This window comes from Terrapene carolina, unplaced genomic scaffold (genome assembly GCF_002925995.2).
Source record: "Terrapene carolina triunguis isolate 2854851 unplaced genomic scaffold, T_m_triunguis-2.0 Scaffold66, whole genome shotgun sequence".
NCBI lineage: Eukaryota > Metazoa > Chordata > Testudines > Emydidae > Terrapene > Terrapene triunguis.
In genome coordinates, this window is record NW_020664417.1 from 25,104,141 (window position 1) to 25,121,397 (window position 17,257).

A 17,257-nucleotide genomic window follows, 5' to 3' on the forward strand; every position below is an offset into this window, starting at 1 on the left:
ACTACCATAACATTTTTTGCGAGCAAATAAATGAAATGCAATTGTTTCCAGGCTGATGACTTCTGTGCCATTGTATGTGCTCAGATACAATGGCATGCTCAGATACACCTCTACCACGATATAATGCAGTCCTTGGGAGCCAAAAAATCTTACTGCGTTATAGGTGAAACTGCATTATATCGAACTTGCTTTGATCCGCGAGAGCGCACAGCCGCGCCCCCCTGGAGCACTGCTTTACCGCGTTATATCCGAATTCGTGTTATATTGGGTCGCGTTATATCGGGGTAGAGGTGTACCATGTGATGACAGCAATATAAATACATAATAGATTAGAATGTTGTCAAGAACCTTTTACATTAGATAGATGAATTAACTTTTTATTAGATCCAGAAGATTTTATGGGATTGATTCTCATTTTAACTACAGCCCCTTTATATTGATCAGGTGTAATTTCACATTTATGCTCACTGTAAGGCCCTTTTGCTCTGCCAGAGCAGTATAAAGGGAAGTTAGTGTAAATGAGAATCAGACCCTAGGAATCTAACAATGCCATTTTAAATATGTAATGGAAAAGGTGAGTCAAAATAGTTCCATTAATAATTATTCATTCCATCAAGACCTGATACGATGTCAGTGAGATAGTTGGAGGAATTTTTCTCACCATTTGTGCCAAAGGAAGTGCAATTAGTCTTTCTTTCTTTCTTTCTTTCCCAACCTATTGTGTAAAAACAAAATGAACAAAAAACGTGCGGAAACTGAGAAAACAATGAAATGCAGAGATAGTTCAACCCCTGAGCCAGATCTGCTTCCTCCTGTGTAAATCACACAGAAGGGGCATTCATACCTCTATAGAACCACCATCATTTTTCACATCCCTTTCCACTGCATTATCTTAAATGGCAGCAGCAGCACAGAGGCCCTGATTCAGGACCAAGGCACAGCTTGCAAGGGCAGCATTTCCCACAGAAAGAAGAGATCCATAGGAATGAAAGGGCACATTACTCTTGAATCTTGACCTGCGTGTACTTCTACTACCCCGCCCCCTTCCACCCCATTGAATGGCTATTTATCATGTTGTGCTGTCATTTTTCATGCCTGCTCATTGTTGTGTAAAAGCTGTGGAAGGGGAGTTGTTAGTTCTGGGAGTAGCAGTAACTCCTGTGTGATTTGCCAGTAATAGTATGTAAGCATGCTAATCTCAAGCCCTGTTTTGTCAGGACACACCCTCTTAGCCACATAGTCAAGCTGCTTGAAATTATGTAGAGTTGGCCTTAGTATTAATAAGGTGTAATTGTCCAAATGACTGGCTAAACCTAGACCCAGCTACTTGGGCATTAGGTGTGCACTCTAGTGAATTTTCACACATTTAGCACTTTTACAGACATTAACTACCTGTCACAGTTCCCTTTTGATTAAGGTAAGTATTATTTTTATAGCTAGGAATAATGAAGGCAGAAAGTTTAAGTGACTTGATGAGGCCATGAAGAGAGTTGGTATCAAAACCAAGTTTAGAGTCCTTGTTCTCAGCCCTACCTTGTCTGCTCATCCCTGCATCATATTATTGAGCTGCCTCTGCCTGAGGCTAAATGACTTGCTGATAGGGCAGCAAAGAAATTTGCTCAGCTGCTGAAGACACCTATTTGGGATGGAGCTCATGCTATCACTGGCACCTTGGGCAGCACTGCCTATCTCAGTCTGAGGTCCTTCCAAAAGATGGACATGTGGTAGTAGAGTTCATTGGTAAGAATAAATGGTCAGTTTTCGCAGTGGAGAGAGGGAAAGAGTGAGATTCCCCCAAGGATTTGCACTGGGACCACTACTGTTCAATGTATTCATAAATGACCTGGGAAAAGAGGTGAACAGTGAGGTGACTAAATTTGCAGAGGATACAAAATTACTCAAGATAGGTAAATCCAAAGCTAACTGCAGATGAAATTCAATGTTGATAAGTGCAAAGTAATGCACACTTGGGGGGAAAGTCCCAACTATACATACACAATGATGGGATCTCAATGAGTTGTTACCGCCAGGGCCGGCTCCAGGCACCAGCCGACCAAGCACGTGCTTGGGGCAGCACCTGGTAAGGGGCGGCCAATCTTGGCGTGGCGGGGGGCGCTCAGGGTTTTTTGTTTTTTGGGGGGGGATCGGTCGGGCGGTGCTGGGGGTGGGGTGGGTTGTTTTTGTTTTGGCGGCTGGGGGGGGATTTGGCAGCGGCGCTCCGGGGGGGGTTGGCGGCGCGGCGCTCCGCAGGAGGCTGGGGGGGGTTGGCGGCGCGGCGCTGGGGGGGTTCGGTGGTGCGGTGCTCCGTGGGGGGGGGGGGGGGTGGCGCGGTGCTGAGGGGGTTTATTATGGCGGTGCTATGGAGGGCGGCACTCTTTTTTTTTTGCTTGGGGCGGCAAAAAAGTTAGAGCCGGCCCTGGTTACCGCTCAAGAAAGAGATCTTGGAGTCATTGTGGACAGTTCTCTGAAAACATCCACTCAATGTGCAGTGGCAGTCAAAAAAACAAAAACAAAAACAAAAAAAACCTAACGGAATGTTAGAAACCAGAGCAGAGGGGAGAATATGACCCACTATTTTTAGTTACTCAGCAGTGCAGGAATGTTGAAGCTGAATATATGGGAGATAATCCGTTATTCTGAAACTCCTGCAATTCACAGACACAACAGTTTAATTTCTTCTGAGCACAAATTCCTGATCTGAATGTTACATATGCAGTTATGCGGGAACATGAGGCTAGACATCCACTCAAAGAAATAATAAGCTATGAAGGAATCTAAACCAAAGTAAATGACCTTTTAAAGCTGTGAGTCCCATGTGCCTTAGAAGTTTTTGATGCTGACAGTAAAGCAGCTCTTCTAATTAAGACAGCAATTACCTATTCTAAGTGGAAATGACCTCATCATTTCGCTAGTCTTCATTGTGCTGCTGTCTTTAGAAACTTCTACTGGAATTGTTTGGTCATTTTCTGATTGTTGTGAGGTTACAAGTTTCCCAGTCAGTGTTACTACACAAGCAAACAAACATTTGTTCAGTTGCTTTTTTCAAACTTAAGTATTCCAGTTATTTTACAAACACTTAAGTCAAAATGGAGCATGGGATAGAAAATGCCCCTTAGCCCTGGGGAATATCCTCAATAAAATTCAGCCTCTGCAGGGGAGGAGGTGGCAGGTTAAATACAGGGGACTAGCCACTGGCTACCAAATTCTCTCTGCCCAACCAAAGTGTGCAAGGGAATGCAGTGCAAGTTCATGGAGGATAGATCCATCAGTGGCTATTAGCCAAGATTGCTAAGCCTCCAATTGCCAGACAGTGGAACTGGACAATGGGGTGGATCACTCAGTAATTGTCCTGTTCTGTCCATTCCTTCTGAAGTATTTGGCAGTGGCCACTGTCGGAAGACAGGATTCTGGGCTAGATAGACCATTGGTCTGACCCAGTATGGCCATTCTTATGTTCCTAAGTTAGTGCCCACTGAGAGCCTGATCCAAAGCCCATAGAAGTCAATAGGAGTCTTTCCACTGACTTCAGTGGGCTGTGGATTGTACTCTGAGTTATCACTGCTCTTCTTTGGGCTGTCAAAATAACACTGGACAAATCCTCAAAAGTATTTAAGTGCATAACTCCCATGGATTTCAATGGGAGTTAGGCACCTAAATACAGTTGCAGATATGCGACACTCCCCCTTGAGGGAAGATTTAAAATAAAGCTCACAGTTTCCCATCTTTTGCATAACCGGGTTATTCCAGTACAAGGAAGCATGGGATCTTGAACTTTTCTTAATCATCAAATTCATCTTTGGCTGCAGCTTGTCAATAACAGTATTAAAAACAGAATTTAAATGGCATCTTGCTGCAGTTCAAATGCTGAGCCTTTCTAAGCCAATCTTAACAAAAGTAATGTATATTTGCATGCCCTTAGAAATATGGTATGACAATCCAAATGTCAAGGCTCAGACCATTGTGATTTGGAAACAGCCAAAAGCAGGTTTGCTGTCGGTAAAGTAACACAACCCTCAACAAACTAACTCCAACAGTACCATATAAGGCTGAATTTTTATTGAAGTTTTTAGTAACAATATAAACCATAAGAGCAAAGTCCAGAATAAGCATGTAGCTTATTAAAATTCGCTGTATTTTATAATGCTTTTTGTAGCAACAAAAACACATTGAAATGCATTTAAATGTTATGGGCCAGCTAGTGTTTTCCATTCATATCCCCTCACACCACTGCACAGAGGCCATACATTATTTCTTGCACTCCATAAATTCAAGGACTACTCCCAAAGGGGTATGCAAAGTGTGGGAAAGATCTCAAGCTGTACCGTTTCATGAGATATAGTGGCAGCGGCTGTGCTCCCTCTGCATTCCCATGCTGTATGGCTGGTCCTTGAAAACTCAACCTAGTTTTTAGCCTGGAAGTCTGGCAATACCAAAGGTCTGGGGGAAGGGGATGACAATAATTCAGAGACACTTCCCACTTCGACTAACTCTTAGCCAGGAGTTTGAGCTCCTCCCACTGTGATGTGAAGGTGAAAGGAATAGTCCTACCTCATGTTTGTTGCTTTTCCAGTATATAAACATTTTGTGTCTCCTTTACATTGCCCACAGGTATATTTTATTTCTTTATTAGCCATGTGCATTATCCATTGCCTGACTGGCATGAAAAAGTTATATAAAGAAGATGATTTATTTGACCATGGATTTTTGTCTGTTTCTAGTCATGTGCATTTTACAAGTTATATATGTCTGGAATTAGACATTTGTATGGCTAGTGTGAACATCCAAAGAAGAATAAACATTTATTTTAGAAAACAGATAAACCCTCATGTTTTTGTCCATAAACCAACTTCAAACTCCCTGGGTTTCAGAAGAAGCTTCCCCTAGGGGCAGATCATTCCATAACTATCTACTACAGGGTATCTTGCACTTTTTCTGAGGCACCTGTTCCTGGGGACTGACAGCAACAAGATACTGGGCTAGACAGGCCACTGATCTGATCCTATATGCCCATCCTCATATTCCAGTGGGCCAAATTTTCAAAAAGGCCTCAACCTAGCCTTCAATAATTTTCTTGGTTTTAGCTTTTTTTATATACATTTGCCTATATATTACAACAGCTCCCTGTGGGTCTAATCTTGCAAACACTTGCATACATAATAAACATAGGTGACTTCAGAAGGCATTCTCTCATGAATAAAGTTACTAATATATATGTCTGCAGGACTGCATCCTTTATATACTCACCTAAATCTGGTATTTAAGGACAAACACCCTAATTTGTGTGTAGAAATGTGATTTGCTCTCCCATGTCTGTTTCTGTGTACACAGCAATTTAGAGGTAAAAAAAATCGTGCAAAAATGTTTTTGATCCAGAAAATTAAGATTTCAGTTTTAAAGATTGCTTTTGAAAAACTGACCCTGTGAGCTAAGTTCACTACTAGGAGTGGCAAAACTTCATTTACATAAGTGGAGTTGTTCCCACTTAAGGAAGCAACGAATTTGACCCTATGTGTTTAAGACAATATTATTTTCAAATAAAAATAGCATATTATAAAATACTTGAACTTTTTAAAAATCACCAAAATGATTTCAGTAGTATGATAACACACAGTGTTCCAGTGATGGCAGACATATTATTTACAAAATAATAACCTATAATTTGTCACTCAGCACTGCTTCACCAGTCACAATAATGGAATAGAGTCATCTAGTATCAGATCTGTTCTTCTAATGTCCAAAGAAAAATGGCAACTAAAAAGTGATGCTTTACAATTTGTGAATTCCTCTCAGAAATGGAAACCTGTCTTGAGCAATAACATTTTGTTAGCATCTTATATTGCTTTTGATGCACTGGATCCATCAAATAGAATGTAAAATTGCCTTGATAATTTAAATATTTTGTATTTCAAGCACAAATTTTGAGTACTACACCAAGTTTGGTGTTATAACAAGCAAAGATCCCATGCTGTTTTGCTCTTTCTTTAATCTTCAGATCAATAAACCAGTCATTTGTATTATTCATTATACTATACATTTGATTCCAAAACTTAAAGCACACATATGCCTCTGGGTGTAAATGTCATTGTGTTTTGCCCTTATTTAATTTTACTGACTTTGAACTTTGACCATATTACTTACATAGAAAAAGACAAGGGGTGAAATCTTGGCTCCACTGAAGTTAATGGCAAAACTCCTATAGACTTCAATGGGCCAGGATTTCACCCAAGAAGTTCAACCTGAGGGCTCTTTGTTGGAGTGGGTCAGCATGTATACAGCATAATACTGGAATAGTATAACACCTACGATAAGCCTGCTATATCTTAGATGTATTTATACTGCATTATTTAAAAAAAAAAAACAGAAGCAAACTCCCCAGATTCTCTGTTTCGAGCAGAAAGGGCCAGATCTTTAGCTGATGTAGGACACTTGAAGTTAACAGAACTACAAAGAATTACATTATCTTATGATTTGTCCCCAGAGTTCTTTTATTAGCCTAGTGATGGCTGAAATGAGGAAGAAATAGATTTGTAAATTTCATCCTTGATTTTTTTCCCCTTCTCTTCCATATCAACCATCAGAGATTTTACTCCGTTAGCTTTTCAGTCTGGGTCTCTATGATTGTTTTTAGCAATCTTGCTCCCATGACTGGTTGTTTGGATCCTCTCCCAACTGGTATCCTTCTGCCAAGAGGAGAGTCTATTTAACCTTAATTTGACTGTAATCATAAAAGCCTCCAGGGCTTGTGGGTAAGTAGTATAAGAAAACAGCAATTATTCCTTTTGCTGAAGAAGCATTCCTTGATTAAGGAGCATCCTGTTTTTCATTGTCTCATTTCCATTATTTTAACTTCCTTGAGATAGATGGTTTAGAAAGTCTTTTCAAAGCATAAATTATTTTATATTTGTATAAATCACATTTATAAGAAGTCTCATTTTGGAATTTGGTCTGGCTATTGTCCCAAAACTTCACAGGTCTTTAATTATCTTCTTTGTCAGATAGACTCTGGCATTGCATTAATGTCTCTTCTAGACCTTCCTGTACCTTTTTGTTTCATGTTGCTGTTTAATTTTGTACCTTACAGTAAAGGTTAAAGATATAAGAAGTGTTTAAATCTAAGTGAGCCTTTTAACCTAGTTTGAAATTTTCTGACTTTTCCAAGTGTTGCATTATCTTAGCTTTTTTGTTCTGTATTTGTACAGTGCCTACCCACAATGGGGTCCTAATCCATGACTGGGCTTCTGGGCTCTACAATCAGTCATCACCATCAATTCTGCCTGCATGTTGTCCTCCGTCATGTATCCAAAACTCCATCTGGAGAGGCATGCTTTACTTGGTTGTCCCTCTGTGAATAACATTTATTCAGTAGGCTACATTACTGCTATTCTATAACTTTTCCTTTTCATATGCCAATTAAAGAGAAATGTCAACTTATTAAATCATGTATTGTTGAATCATGTGATTATTAAAAGAGAAAGAAATGCAACCTGCTTGTCACTGATGCTATCTATTTATCTCTTGCATTTCACGTGGCTTGGAATAGGAAAATCAGTGGAGGCATAATAAGTTGTATTTATAGTCAATTTCTCCTTTGGGTTCTTAGTGCTGCAATATTTGGTTTTCAAACATAGAAGAGTTCTTTGTGTTTTCACTGGAATTTAAACCAATTGCAGAAACATTTCTATTGGTCTATAGTTTTTTAAGACATCAGTTTTGCAAAATTTACACTTTTTGGTTAAATTTAAGTCAACTTTGCCCTTTCAAAATTACCTCTTGACCATTACAAAAGGCATTAAAACCAACATGCACATTTGTCTCACTTGGTATCTTTACTTATTATAATGTGTCAGCTGTTAGGACACTGAACACAAATGCAGAACTATTCTTCTGACTCACCCAGCAGTCAGGCCAGGTCAGTCCTACTGTCTCCAATCTAGAAATATAAGAGGTAAAAAGATCTTTCTGATACAATGGGAACTATGTGACAGATGGTTCCCTGCAGAGAAGAACATTGGGAAACATTTAGGATGAGGGTTCTGTTTCTTGGTGTTTATATTAACAATATACTTTTTTTTCTATAACATGTGGCATACACAGAATACATCAGTATGTGAGCTGGCATGAAAGATGTATGGGCATTAACTCAAACATGGCACTCCTGCCATGGAAATTTTTAGTAATTTTCACAGCAGAAGTGTGGGGAGAAAAAACAGCTCCATGCTCAGGGTGTTTGCAACCTGGTGCAGCTGTGCCCCATGTGCCAGGCTGCAACACCACTTGGTTTGGGGGCCTAATCAAATGTGTTTGTACAGCCCTTTCCAAGACTTCACTGACCTTATTCAAATTCACGATTTCTGTTACCCACTTCCGTGGCAAAACTCTAGCTTTACTCCTGAGTAATGCAGCCATTCATCCCAAACACATGTCCTTAACCTCTTTAAATCCAGCCAGGCCATTATGCATTCTGTTTCTCATCTTTCTCTGTCTCTCTCATGCACACATATGATGGCATTAATAATGTATTCTGTGGGGAGGACTGAAGCAAGAGAAACCACACTTGTTAAATATTTACCATTCATGAGCTGGAGAAGCCAATCAGTAGAAGGGCCTATTATTAATACAAGTCAAGCAACCAGGTAACCCGAGCTACCCAGAACAATAACCAAAAATACCAGCAGGTTACAGCCATTGCTGCCCATCCACAGCCATTTAGCTGTTTACATTGCAGCAGCATTTGAAACTCATTGCAAAGGGTTTCGCTGAGGCTGCTGCCCCCCTCCCCAACTCCGAACAACACTGCTCCCCCCGCCCCCGCCCCCCGCTTCACATTGTCTCCTCCCTCGGGGGCTCGAGCCGAGCAGCATCCTCGAAGCATCTGAATTCCCTCCTCTGGCTGTGATTGGAAGCCAGCCCTGGGCCGAGCTGAGGATTGGCTGTCCGGAGGTGACAGTCAGCGCGCCGCGGGGGTGGCGGTGGCTAGCGCTCCGGCTCTCCGTGAGCTCTGCTGGAGCGGCGGCTACGGTCGCTGAGTGCAGCCGGGGAGGGGGCGTCAGCAAGCGGAGGGAGCGAGTGGCGGCGCAATGGTGAGCGCCGCGGGGGCTGCGGCTGTGGGCACTTTCCTCTCTCCCCAGGGTTGCCCTGTCCCCCGCGCCTGCTCGGATTACGGCCCTTGCTATAGCGAAGGGGAGGGAGGCTGAACCAAGAGATGGGCTGGGCGCGGGGCAGCGGCGGTGGAGGGGAGGGCAGGGGGCTGACGGGGGGGCAGGCCGGGGTGATGACGGGGGAGGGTGCAGAGGAGCGTGCAACCCCCTTGGAAGGCAGATGACCGAGGGGTGCGGCGCTGGGGGAGGCGGCTCAGGCTGGGGCTGGCGCCCCGCTGTGGGGGAGATGCTCGGTAGGGGATTTTCTCCCACGCTGGATGATCGGCCCCATAACGCACCAGGGGATGCAGGCCGGGGGGGGGGGGGTGCTGGTCTCCTTCCCCCGGCCCGCCCGCAGCAAATGACTGCGCCCCCGCACTGCTCCTATAAGCGACCCCTGCCCTGGTCTCTCCACTGTCCCCTGCCCCCACCTTCGCTGCTCGCATGCCCGTGACTGACCCACCCCTTCGCCCCTTGTCCGCAGTACGGGTTCGTCAATCACGCCCTGGAGCTGCTGGTGATCCGGAATTACGGCCCGGAGGTTTGGGAGGACATCAAGTAAGTGCCGCCCCCGGCGCGCTGCCAGGGGCCCCGGCTGGCTCGCTCTCTCTGTCCGGGAGCCGCCTCCCCTCGGGGCAAGATGCCCCCTCGCCCCCCGCTGTTTGCCCCGATCCGCCCCTGGCCTGCTCCCGTGCGGATCGTGGCTCCCTTTCCCCGTAGGGATCCCCCGGCCCGGGCACTCTCCTCGGCAGCCGCAGCTGGTTCCCACGCTCCTGTCAGGGCGGGAGGGAGCGGAGGCAGCCGCAGCAGCCCGGGGGACACGGGTCAGGGCCGCGGGGCGAGAGGCAGCTCCCGGCTCGCTGGCACTTGGTGAGCAGCATCGCTCAGGTTCGTGGGAAGGAAGGAGCAAGGTCGGTTCCACACACTCAGCAGCCTCCTGAATGGGCCGATCCGAGCTCAGTTGCTCGTGGGAATGTTGCAAACGCGCCAGCAACCTCCAGCGCTCATCCCAGGCTGAGCTCCCGGGTGAGAGTCCAGGGGCTCCAGCGCATCCCTGCTCGAAGCCCGATCCCTGCTGTCACACAGCGGCAGCTGAGCTAGGCTGAGTGCAGTGAGGGTCACGATATATGTACCGTGTAAGGAAAAAGTGTTTGTTTTTACTCTTTTCAAAATTTAGTAATTTGTTTGTAAACAAAGTGTTAAGTGTTTTTAACCCCCACTGTGTACAGTAGTTAACATGGTCCCACACTTGCATCTGAAGAAGTGAGGTTCTTACCCAGGAAAGCTTATGCTCCCAATACTTCCGTTAGTCTTAAAGGTGCCACAGGACCCTCTGTTGCTTTTTATGGTCCCATAAGGCAGCCTTACATTTTTCAATGTCCATCCACAAAAGTGTGCAGCAGGAATTGCATAAACCAAGCACCTGATGTGTATGTTCAAGTCAGGGTATACAAGGGGCAAACTTCTTCACAAGCACTGGGTGTTTTGCACACAGCCTTTTTGACTGCACACTTTTGCTTCTGGGCTTGTGGTGGATATTGCATACATAACTTGTTAATTATATAGAGTTGTATACCTCTGTCTGTAGCTATGAGTGGTCTTCAGAAAGTAACCTCTTACTCTGACATGGTTAGCACAGCATTTTCAAATTCATTCAGGGTAAGCTCCATTTTAGCTTAATTGGGACTTCACTCATTCTCCCTCCTTTGATTTCAATGGAATTACCCCTGGGATGAAATTGACCTCAGCTGCTCATGGATCCTGAATGTGGTCCCATTTTGACTCTTGGATAAGGTAACAGACATTGGGTATGTAGGGGGTTCAGACACCACATGGGAAGACTCCACTAACATTCTGGTGTCAGATCACTCTATTTGGTAGACACAACAATTAAATCTCTTGCAAATTCCTGAAGGAGTTCAAGTGGAATTTGTAGTTTATACGTTTTTAATTCAAAACACAAAATACTATATAAAACTGACATTAACGGGTTACTTTCACCCTGAATTTGAAATAAGAAAAAATATTTATACAAAAAGAAATACTGTGTAAAATGGCTAGTATTTTCCTGTATATTCATATTATCAAAGATAATATTATAGCTTTCTTGAGCCCAACTCCTTCTGCTTGATCCTCCAAGGAAGGCTAAAGTTAGTTTGAATGACATTAGTCTGTTTCCAAGGAAATAATTATTGTGTCAAAATATTGAATGATGATTTCACTGCTGGATTGGACAGAAGTATGGTTTGGGTTGTGAGGAATAACACTCTGTTTAACACAAATACAGTTACTTTGATACTTAACCAAAATCATAAGAAAAATAGGTAAAAGACATGATATATGCTGCATTCATAAATGCATGAAATAGTTTTAAGTTTGCCCTGTAAGACATTTCTTCTTTAACTCTGGGCTTAATGATAATGCTGGATCTTAGAAAAGCAGATGAAAACCAGAATGTAATACTTGGGCACAATGTGTTATTTTAAATGAGGAGTAGGATTTTTTAGGTTTACCTCAGTTACTTAGGGGTATAGTTCTCCTTTCAACTGGCACTCTAATTTCCTTAGTGCTATTTTAATTTTTGTGTGTGAAGAGTTTTAAGTAGTAAATTGAAAATATTTGTGTTCATCTCAGAGCATGCAGAAAATTGTTTTCTTTAGAGCCATCAAGATCAAATGTGCCATTGAATGAAGCTTTGCCCTATAGAAATGGAAGAGAAAATCATTGATGAGTTTTTGATGCTGCTGTAAGAGTGACATTTTGCTGACACCATTATCATCAAAACATAGACACAATTACAATTTAAGTCTCCACTCCTGGCCTTCAAACAGCTCTTCAACATTTCTTTGCAACCACCATCAGCCTCATAATTTGGGTTATTGAAAAACGAGGCGTGCAGATGACGCACAGTGTAACTCTCAGGAAGATTAGGTCTGTACTTTTGCATCCACCTATAAAACAGAATACACTGAAAACATAGCATGCTTTGTACAGAACGAGGGATTCTACAAAGAGACAGATTACAAACTGATGATATTACTGTGGAAATCTGGCTTGATTTTTAATACATAACTGGAATTACAAAAGAATAATATTATTATTAATAAAAAAAACATATTCAGAGAACGCTGGAACCTTGCTTTACTGAACTAACATGACAGGTCCCAAATAAAAAGATCATAGGTTGAACCCAGAAAAAAGACGGAAAGGCTGAAATCTGGCTGATGGAATGTAATCCTGAGTTATAGAGCCTCCATTGGTTTCCCCACCTTAGTATTCACAGTAGCTAATTCTACTTCTATTTTATAAATGTTTTCTTCCTGGCACTCATAAAATTCAGAATATGCGGGTTTTCAATAGTTTCCTGGCACGGGTCATGCCACCTTTCCTATATGGACTCAGCTGAGTACGTTGAGATAGGAGAGTAATGTGCACATGGGGGAAAGTCTCCATGAGGTTAATGGACATTGCTACAGCAGATTGTCCTTAAAATACAGTAAGCATGTTCCTAGATAATATTTTCCTTTGCTTACTAAAAGTTACATGGTCTGTGTCATGCTTGCCATTTTAATCCACTTTTTCAGTTCATTTCTTCTGAAGAAGTTGACTCTGGATATGGGACAAATTATTAACTGTATGCAGACCAATGTTGTATTATTCTGCATACAGGGGGTTTCATGCTAAATAAACTGATATTTAGGGCTATAGTTCCTTTTTATATTTAGAGGCTTTTGGTGTTTTCTTCCCCTTCTCAGAAGAAGAATAGATTTCAGACTCCTTATAGTTGTCATTGTTACATGTAGAAGGCCATTTCAGATCTGGTTTGGCCATTTATACCTTTCTTTAGTTACCTGCTGCTAGAAACAAATGAGCTTATCGGGATTTACCCCTCTGCTGTCATGGGGTTATCTTCATATTCGGGTATGTGTTTTCAGCTTGGTATACAGGAATTTAGTACTATGACTTCCATTATGTTGATGAGAATTGCTACGTTTTGCACTGAATATTTAACCCATAATGTCTGTAGACAGTACCAGCCTGTTATTTTTGACACTTTCATATGTTTCTTGTGTGCACTGCAACTCTAACTGCCAAACAGACAACCACCAATGCCCAAGACTCTTTATTGTCCTTTATTTTACATTAAAGAGAATTTAAGGTCAATACATTAAACATATTAAAAAGATAGGCACATGCACATATTAAAAAGTCATGGATACACTTTGAGATTTCCCGCAGAACAGATGTCACATACAGCTGGGCCACATTGCCAGCACACCTGAAAACCTCCTGGCACCTCTCTCCAATGCTAAGTGTGTAACCACTTAGAAGCCTTAATCAATGAGCAGGGATGTACTCTTTAAACAGGTGCACATGAGTTTCAGAAGCCCTAAGACCATATGGGATTGTTGGAGGCAATGTTTCCAATAGAGAATATGTAAATTATTGTCTATCCTGAGCTTCCACCACTGTGGTTAGGCCTTGAGCTGGATTATCTTTAAACAAATCAAAGGTGCCTCTGTGGCCTCTTGTATCTGGTTTTTGGCCAGGCTTGACCCTCAATCTGTGACACTTTCAGTGAGTGAGATTTCCAAAAAAAATATGAGTGAGATTTTAAATGTCTTATTAAAACACACAGCAAAGCTCTTCATCACAACAAGATCATTTACACTCTCCTTTAAAATGAATGCAGAATAAGTGATCCTCTTCCCAAATAGCAGGTCTTGAAATACCTGGCTCTGTGAAATTAAGCCAAGTGTGTTACCTGGAGATAAAGAAAATTATTCAAATGAAATCTTTGTCTTCTTTCTGTTTCTATGCTAAAGGCGCCCATAAAACAAGGTTACATGACCTGGTGAGTATAGAAAAAGTAGACCAGATGTTGAAGCCTGTCCTGACTGCAAAAGGCTGCTGCTAAACATCTGGTGATACCATACTAGACCCCCTAGAAAAAAAAATCTAAGAACAAGCATGTGTCACGATATGTACATAGCAAGTGGTGGCATGTTACTGTGACCCCAGGAGCCACAGTTCCCTCCTTGCTCCCCACCTTGATCCGGGGGGAGGAGGGGAAGATGGAGTATTTTGCTTTCCCCATGCTCAGCATTTGCAATGGAGCCAAGGCTCCAGACATTTCCTGCCCCTTTGCCCACCTGTTGTGTGGTGGGGAAATAAATGGATGTATGGTGTCTGCTTGCCCAGACTCAAGGTTTGGGTTGCCTGCTAATTAGTGGTTCTTCCTCATCTAATAGTCCTTTGCATGGTAGTCCAAGTTATGAGTAGCCCCAAATTAAGACTTAAACCAATCTGCTCCTCCCCAGAAATGTTTAAAACTTCCCAGTGTGAACTGATGTGATCTTACCTGAGGTGTTTTGTGGTGATGTTACAATTCTGCCATTGATCCATGAGAAAGGTACTATCTCACATTTTCAGTGCTGTCTCTCAGCCAACTTCGAAAGCCGCCATATCACCCAATAGCTAATATTTTTGCCTGAAATTCCATCATAAAAACTGCTATATTATTATTTAACTGGAGTTTGAGTTGAAAATTAGATGGACTATTAGTTATTACAGATTCCACCAAAAGGGGTCTAATCTGATGCCAGTCAGAATGGAGAATTCTTAGTAACGTTGATAGGAGTCCTATGCACACAGCAGCAAAGAAGAAAAGAAAAACTTTCAAAGTGAATTTATTATTAATATTAGCAGTAATAGCAGCACCTAGGATCCCTAGTCATGGCCCAGGACTCCATTGTGCTAGGCGCTGTACAAACCCAGAACAAAAATTCAGTCCCACTTCAAATCGCTTAGTGGGCATTTGAACTATAGATTGATCTTGCAAGTTTTCTCTTTGTTCACTGGAAGGGCTTCAGAGGATCTATACTGTCGCTGGAGCCCTTGAGAAATTCCATTCCTCCTAGAGTGTGAATACTAGTGAAAAGTGCACTGTATCTGGCTAGCACTGATGGATTGTGTGGAGGTAGGTGTGGGTTGGCGATAGGGCATCCTCATGTCACAACAGTCAATACTTACAATTGATATGATGATTATCTCAACAACAAACAGTTGTGAACACTTCAGAGAAATGACTTCAGGTCAGGAATAAGCTGTAAAACCCAACCATTTTTTAAATATATATATACCAATGCATAAGCAATAAAGAGTAAGGCAAAATGCAGTATTTAGTACACACATAAAACTATGCTACAAGAACATTATTAAGGTTGCAAAGTCAAGAAGTCAAAAGTTAGGAAATGCCAGTGTTAAGGTTGCCCATGTAACCTCCCTTGTGCATAGTCTTTAATTACATAATCTCATAATATTTTTTCCACAGGACCTCTGCCTCATTCCGTGCCCATGAGAGATGGTGCTCACTTAATGAGCAGCTATTTAATATTTTGTTTTCTCCTCATTGTTCAATGTGTGGCCCAAGCCTGATTTACAGCACCTTATTCAAATCCTGCCCTGAAGATGGAATTATTGATTTCCTCATAGGCTTTTCTGTGGTGCTTACCACTATATTAACTGAGTGCCTCACAAACATTAATTAATTTATTTTCACAAAACTCTTGGGAAGTGAGGGAGTTTTATTATCTCAATTTTACAAATAGGGAGTTGAGACAGAGATTGAAGTCTAAAGTTTCTGCTAATTTTGGGTGCCAAATTTGAGACCCCGTAGGATCAGATTTTGCTTAGGCAAATCTCAAATTGGGCATCCAGAAAATTAGGATTATACAATTAATAACCACCTGTAAAAAGTTTCATTTTACTCACTTGCTAGTATCACATTCTGTGACACAGGCAGGGATAGAATATCATTCCCAAGGGCAGCATTCAACTGCTTTAACCATGACACCATCTGTTCTCTCACTGTAATCTCTTGCCTCATTCACTGGACTTCCAACTTCTGCAAAAAATAGAGGCAATAAAACCTTATAATATTGCAACCTTAATAATATTCTTTTAATATATTTTGTGTCTGTAATTTCCTAGGTTTTTAAAAAGCAAACTGAAAAAAACAGAAATTCTATCATGTGGCATCATATTGACGCCTCATGGGTCAACAGCAGGATTGGCACTGAACAAACCTCTGCCACTTGAGTTAATGGAGTAACTGATAGCAGTAGTAGGTTATCATCCTCTAGATAGGGATGATGCCTGTGGGTTTCACAGCTATTTGCTGACATCTGAGAGATGGTGAGACTCAGGAATCTTAAGTTCCATTCCAGTTTCTGGAAAAGAGTGTGCTTCTTGTGCAGCAGTTCTCAACCGGGGGGCTGCGGCCCAGTGCAGGTCCATAAGCCGTTTCAGGGAGTCTGCCAGGCAGGGCCGTTTGGAGCCCCGAGCCCTGGTGCCCGGTGGCTGATGCTCAGAGTCCTGAGCTCTGGCACCCTGTGGGGCAGAAGCCTTGAACCCAGGTGCCCCATGGGGTGGAAGCCCTGAGCCCCCTGCAGGGCAGGAGCCTCCTTGTGGTTGAAGCCTGGAGTCCCCCCATTCCCCTGCTAGGCCATGGAATTTTTATAGCATGTTGGGGGCTTCTGAAAGGAAAAGTGCTCTAGTGGATTCATACTCCTCTACCCATTCTCCCTCAGGTTGGACCTCTTTTGCTTCATCCCTGACTGGGGGTGCAGGTGGGAATATGGGGGGGTGGGTGCAGGAGCTCCCGTTTGGTGCTCAGGATGGGGGTGGGGATGTGGGGAGGGGTGCAAGAGTCAGGGCATGGGGTGTGGGGGGGCTGTGTGTGTGTGAGGGGGTGCAGGGGTCAGGGCAGAAGGCTGTGTGTGTGGGGGGGGAGTGCAGGGGTCAGGGCAGAAGGCTGGGTGTGTGTGTGGGGGGGGTTCATGGGTCAGAGCATGGGACTGGGTGTATGTGAGGGTTCAGGGGTCAGGGCAGAGGGCTGGGTGTGTGGGGGGGGTTTAGGGGTCAGGGCAGAGGGCTGGGGTGCTCGGCTTGTGGGGGTGCTCACGGCAGGGGGCTGGAGGGGATATGCCCCATCCCCACCACTTTCCCCAGGGCCCCGTCCCCACCTCTTCTCTGCCTCCTCCCTGGAGCAGTGAGCATGCTGCGGCTCCGCTCCCCCTCCCCCTCGCAAGGGCGATCAGCTGATCGGCGGGAGGGAG

At 43.2% G+C, this 17,257-nt stretch overlaps 1 protein-coding gene across 1 annotated transcript in view; it reads left to right on the plus strand.

Annotated features, from left to right (window-relative positions):
• The first annotated feature begins 8,996 nt into the window (after nt 1-8,996).
• The window catches only part of GUCY1B1 (guanylate cyclase 1 soluble subunit beta 1), a 51,627-nt gene continuing 43,366 nt past the window's right edge, over nt 8,997-17,257 (plus strand). Inside the window, exons 1-2 of the mRNA XM_026647866.1 lie at nt 8,997-9,080; nt 9,622-9,695. Of these exons, the coding sequence (XP_026503651.1) occupies nt 9,078-9,080; nt 9,622-9,695 (77 nt within the window). The 5' untranslated portion in view covers nt 8,997-9,077. The remainder of the gene's footprint in view (nt 9,081-9,621; nt 9,696-17,257) is intronic.